Here is a 6,303-nt window from a genome sequence, read left to right as displayed (position 1 = left end):
TAAATACACCTTTATAAATACTCCTCTATTTTATACCCACCCACCTTTGGTGAATGGTGAAGGGAGATTTTTAATCAAACAATTTGACTAATTATCACCACCTTGATAAAGGCAGAAGTTTTGTGTCTGTCAGAAACAATGCTCCATGCAAAGACGCAAAACAAACAATCCATGCATTTTATTCATAAAGTAAAGGATCAAATATGCTACTTATGGTATTATTTTAATAAAATGCAGAATTTAGAGTAATGTGGGCAACAGGAAAGGGGCAGTTTGTCCTGGATGGAGGGATAAAGCTGAGACATAACTCCAGAATAAAAGGTTTAACATAATTAACTGAATCATGCCGTGAACCATGCAGCTTGTTTTAGTTTCTCTTGTTTTTCGGTTTCTCCTCAGTGCTGCTATTTCCTATAAATGTGGGAGAGAAGGGGGGGAGCAACCTGAGCATCCAGAGACTTTGGAGACTAAATTAAAGTGTAACATCCGTATTATTGTTATATAACTCACCTTAATATATGCAACAAGTTAGACTATTGCACATTCGAATCTGGAGAAAATAAGTAACAGCTGAACTCACCCAGATTTACGTTGTTCTTTATTTTGACTTAATGGACATTACCTTAGAGTTCAAAACAGATTCTGTACAATGGCTTAGCTGAGTTTTATGCACAWTGAGGCAGTCCTTAAAAATAACTTGAAACAGAACCAATCAAAGCTCTAGTTTCACTTTCATTTTGACTCCAGGACTGTTTAAAATCCTGCACAGGATCCACACTGCACTCATTGTTTCACTGCAGCTGGAGTGTCTGCACTGCTCTCTCTCACTGACCATGGACAGCCACAGGTTCAGCCCAAACAGGACTTACGGCTGTGGTAAGTCACTTTCATCCTTCTTTTGTGTCATTCTGCTTCCAAAGAGTATCACGGTGTTTAGATAAAACAGTTTTTATAAAATTCGGTTTATTAAAGCATCGCGTATAACCAGCCAGGGCTACAACTAGATTCAGGATTTAGACCATGTGGCATTTACCATTTAGCTAAAACAATTAATCCTAATTTGGTCTGTTGCAATAAATCAATTAATCACATGATAAATTAAAATGAGCTCAATAACTTTCATTTGCATAATTTATTGTTTTTCTCTTTTCTCTTTCTACCAAAAACTGGTTGATAGAAGTCTTCAATTTGATGCTTTGGTCTTAACTAGCCCTTTTTTGAAGGGCAATTTTGTTTACAGAAACTTTATAATTAATTTCTTAATTTTTATTGTTGTTTCTGTTGTTTTGTTGATTTATTTTGGATATTTTAAATGAAAACTCATGTGTAAAGAACTAAACATATATTTATGCTTTCATTTCTTATTATGTCAGTTTTGGTCCTCCATAGATTTCATCTTCTACGTTACAAGGCACAAATACTTCTGTTCCAAATATACATCCATATTGTGGCATTTCTTCTGGAGATTTTAATTTTTGCGTTCAAAGAGAATTGTGCAAATTAACATTTAGCTTGCGTGAATGGAGTAAATGTCATGATAGACGCAAACATCAGTCCACTTCACCAACAAATAACGGATCCATCAGATTATAACAGTGTAATCTATCAAATAATCAAACTATAGTGCAACTAAATCACAATTGCAATATAAAAAGTCCATATGTTATAGAAAAAGGTTAGAATTATGTAGTTGACTATAGATCCACCTTCATACAAATTGGTTAACTAAGGCTACGATCACACTCCAGACTGAAGTGACCTAATTCCATTTTGTTTACCCAACGTGACCTGTATCTGATCTTTTCATGCCAGTCTTAACAATAAGTCGATTATTTTTCAAATGTGACCCAGGCTGCTTGGATATCTGATATGTCCCTGAGATTTTCATATGTGACCTAAATTCCTAACGGCCAGGTCACGTTCATTCATCTGACCTGAACGTCATTGATACTTGACAAACGTCACTATTGTGCGTCCTGAAACATGCAAGCGGGAAGAAAAACAACAGCCACTTTTTTATAAGAACTGGATGGAACAGGGTATTACACTGTTAAAACATCTGTTGAATGTTGAAGGGAATCTTCTGTCTTACAATGAAGTTTTATGTAAGTTTAATTGGCCTGCTACTCCAGGAAAATATATTTATCTTTTCTGCTCTACCGAATGGAATGCTGCAACTCTGCCGAGGTGCAGCTACACACAGCAATGCTCTGCCTAATAATGGATTAGAGATGTTGACATCACCAAACAGAAATGCTCCAATAAAATTATAAGATCACTTTTACAAAAGGTAGCTCTTCCCTCTTGCAGGTCCTATTGATCCTCTATGTATGGTGAAATTGATTGGAATCTAGCTTAGTAGATCGGTGAAAAATATACAATGAACTTCAAGATAAAGGAGATTCCCTTCAAAATTCTACACAATATTTATCCTGTGAAAAAGACATTTGAACGTTTTAATCTTGTAATGAACTGTTCTTGTTCTTTCTGTGAATCCCATGTTGAAACAATTCCACATCTATTTTTTCAATGTGAATACAGAAAGATATTCTGGTCTGATTTAGAAGATTATATACAACATAAAACCAGGCAAAGAATCACCTTTTGTGAAAGAGACGTTATAATTTTTAATAATAAAGTTACGGACAATGAGACAACCCATTTTATACAACTGTTGCTGCTCCTCGGGAAATACCACATACATAAAGCCAAGTGGGTGAACTCCAAACCAAACATTGGGCTCTTCCTCCAGGAACTTCTTATTTATGACTCAAATATCAAATACGTCCCCAATAAGAAAGCTGTTTACACAAAGAATATTTTTGAAAAGTTTAAAATTCATTACCCTTCTTCTTGACTTTTTCTTTATGTATGATTTAGTCACCCCTGGTACTTTGTCTGTAAATCTGCTGTTGTTGGCTGGTTAAAATCATCGTTGTAGTATTTTCAATAAAAAAAAAAAGAAAAACAATTACCATGGCGGACGATAATGAGGATTAAGTTGGAAATGTGCTGTCTCTGGTCAGACAACAACTTTAATATCACAAGATATGCGCCATCGTTAGCATCCATGTTTTCTTCCATAAACACTGAGCACTACTTCTTTTATTGCAGTTGAGCACGCTCTATGTCTGACGTTATTGCGCCCTCTAGTGCACATGTGGAGCACTTCCAGGTCGTTTGATCTTCACACTGGAGAACAGATATAGGTCGCATATATTTGGAAGTGTGAACGACCACAGGAAAAAAAAATAAAAAAATCAGATTTGACCAAAAATGGTCAGTGCAAACGTAGCCTAATAAACATTTATTTAAAAAGAGACATTTTGGGCAAATATCTTTTAAAAAAATTACATTTTTGACCAATCTAGAGGGCTCTTGAAGGTAAAAATACTGAATTTCATAACTCCATCATAATTTGCATTCAGGTGTTTTGGAACAGGAATGTATTTAAAAGTTGAAGGATCGTCTCTCTTCAGGGCTGAACTTTGGCAGGCTTTGTAGCCTACTTTGATGCGTACTCTTCATGCAAATGGCAAATATGCTGAATTATAGTATTCACATTAAGCCACAATAACATGACAGCAGTTTTATTGGACCATAACCAAAGTKCTACGACATGTTGATTCAAATTCAAACTTTCTTCTTTACAGGAACAAACATTACAAACAACAATGAGTTGAGGATCGTGATGGTGGGGAAGACTGGGATTGGGAAGAGCGCTTCTGGAAACACCATCCTGGGTCGACCGTGCTTTCAGTCCAAATGCAGCCCCAAATCCATGACCACTGACTGCTCCAAAGGCTCCAGTAATGTTGATGGACAGCAGGTTGCTGTCATTGATACTCCAGGTCTGTTTGACACCAGATTTGAKGGAGATAAAACCATCAAAGACCTGAGTCAGTGCRTCTGTTAYGCTTCTCCTGGACCCCACATCTTCCTGGTGGTCGTTCCAATCGGTAGATTCACAGAWGAAGAATTAMAATCRGTGCAAAAGATTMAAAAAATCTTTGGAGAGGCAGCAGACAGATACAGCATGGTTCTGTTCACTCGTGGAGACGACCTTGAAGGCACCATTGAAGATTATTTGTCTGAAAGCCGAGACCTGCAAGATCTGGTGTCCAGATGTAACGGCCAGTATCATGTCTTCAACAATAAGATGAAAGACAAGAAACCTCAGGTCACTGAGCTGCTGAAGAAGATYAGAACCATTGTTGACAGGAATGGAGGAAGTCACTACACCAATGAGATGTTCCAAGAGGCTGAGAGGGCAGTTGAGGAGGAAAAACAACGCATCCTGAAGGAGAAAGAAGARRAAATACGTARAGAGAAAGAAGAACTGGAGAGAAAAATAAAAGAAAAGTATGAGAAAGAGATGGAGCGAATGTATAAGCAAATCCAGGCTGACAGAGAGAGGGAGAGAAAGGAGAGAGAGGAGGAGAGGAAGAGGGAGAGACAGGAGATGAATGAAGTGAGGAGAAGGGAGAAGGAAGAGATGAATGAGGAAAGACGGAGGGAGAAAGAGGAGATGTGTGAGCAGAGAAGAAGGGAAATGGAAAGGAGTGAGGCAGAGAGAAAGGAGAGAGAGAAGCAGTTTGAAKCCCTGAAGGAAAAGCAGGAGAAAGAAATTCAACAAGCAAAATCCAGGCTGCAGTCTGAGCATGAATCTAAGGCCAGAGAAGAAGCTGAGCAAAATAATCCTCTCTATTATTTGGCTAAAGCTGGAAAACACGTGGTTAATGCTGGTAAAGAAGTTGTTAAGATTGGAAAAGAAGTTTTTAATGCTGGATGTAGCCTTGTTAAATCTGTTGCCGGCTTGTTTTCATAAGTAAATGTGAAAGTTGGAAACTTGCTGCTCATACAAACATGATGATGACTGCAGGAATCTGAAAACAACAAGTTCCTACTCTGCCTTTCTTAAAAAAGTATAAAACGTTGAGAACAGAAAACGACAAACTAGATTCTGTCTCTTTCATTGTTAATAAACGAAGCAGATCTCCAGTCAGAGTAAAACTCCTTCATCACATCTTGACATTAAAACTCAGCCAGAACCTGGATGTTCTTTGCCCCGTGATGGAAAGTTCATGTGAGGTTTTCTAAGTATTTCTAAGTATTTTAGTTACCGCTTTATAAGCTGTCTCTTGGAAATTATATATTCTTACTATAGAAAGATTAACATCAATAGAAAATGACAGTAAATATACCAGACTCAATGATTTTTCACTTCAATATTTTTGCACTTATTGCAATAATTCTCACTTTGTGATGATTGTTTGAACTGATTTCTAATGTTCTTTAATGTTATGGTTCTGTATGTGTGTGTGTGTTGTGTCATCCTGTTCTGAATATGAAATCACAAATAAAGCTTGATCAAAAGAATAAACGATTCTAAATTGATTTTTTTTAATTATCTGCTATGCAGTTATCTGCTTTACATGTAGAAGGGACTGGGGGGTGTTTTGATATTGAATGGGTAATACATTTAGTTGTTCTGTTATAAATCCACACTTAAACCAGAATTGATGTAAAATTCCGTTTTAAAAAAACAAAGTGTTTTTTCTTCATTAAAGAACTTTTGACTTTTTAATCGTTACAGAAACTATTCTGTTTGGTTGAGTTTATGGGACTCCACCGTGCCTGACGGTCACAAGTTTCTCAGATTTCCGTGCGGCCGCGCGCATTAACTCTAAGTAGACCACGTATTTGATATAGTTTGATGCATCGTGTTACCGGAAAAATAATACTAAAAATAACAATAAAATAATAGAAAATCAGCTGATGCGTGACTCCGAGGACAGCGCGAAAGCTCCTCACCGGGCTGAACCTGCATGATGAGGTTAGCGCTGCTCGTTATCCACAAACGCTCTGACCAACCGGGACCACAGACATAAACTTTACAGGGAAGACAGACACAGAGCCACATGCTGGGCAGCGTGTTGAGATGTAAACGCCGCATATAATTGTTCGTTCACAAAGATAAATCATTCTCACCGCTCCACAACACGACCTCTGAATTCGCTACAAGTTATTCCTGCGGTTCACATAGAGCTACGCAACCAGAGCTAACGCGGCGGGTTTTAAACTCTTACCTAGAGTACTCCAAAGGATCATAATTCCTCACAGTAAGTTGATGTAAACATCTATACAGGTCAGCCTGTGTCCAGTTTGAGTGAAAGGAGGCGCGCGCGACCCCGCTGAGGTAAAGCAGCGACAGCGCGCGAGGCAAAGCGCAGAGGTGCCATCTGTGTGATTGGTCCGCGCGCTGTCGGCTTTAAATGCATAAACTATAAACTTGTTTATTGT

General features: G+C 37.9%; 1 protein-coding gene across 1 annotated transcript; it reads left to right on the top strand.

Moving 5' to 3' along the window:
* Positions 1–539: 539 nt before the first annotated feature.
* On the top strand, positions 540–4,828 carry LOC103460811 (GTPase IMAP family member 4-like). Its single transcript, XM_017303484.1, has 2 exons — positions 540–876; positions 3,654–4,828. The coding sequence occupies exons 1-2, from the start codon at positions 834–836 to the stop codon at positions 4,826–4,828; spliced, it is 1,218 nt and encodes a 405-aa protein (XP_017158973.1). The 5' UTR covers positions 540–833.
* Positions 4,829–6,303: the final 1,475 nt, after the last annotated feature.

Source organism: Poecilia reticulata, unplaced genomic scaffold (genome assembly GCF_000633615.1).
Source record: "Poecilia reticulata strain Guanapo unplaced genomic scaffold, Guppy_female_1.0+MT scaffold_299, whole genome shotgun sequence".
In the NCBI taxonomy this organism is placed as follows: Eukaryota; Metazoa; Chordata; class Actinopteri; order Cyprinodontiformes; family Poeciliidae; genus Poecilia; species Poecilia reticulata.
This window is presented reverse-complemented; position numbering and strand designations above follow the sequence as displayed.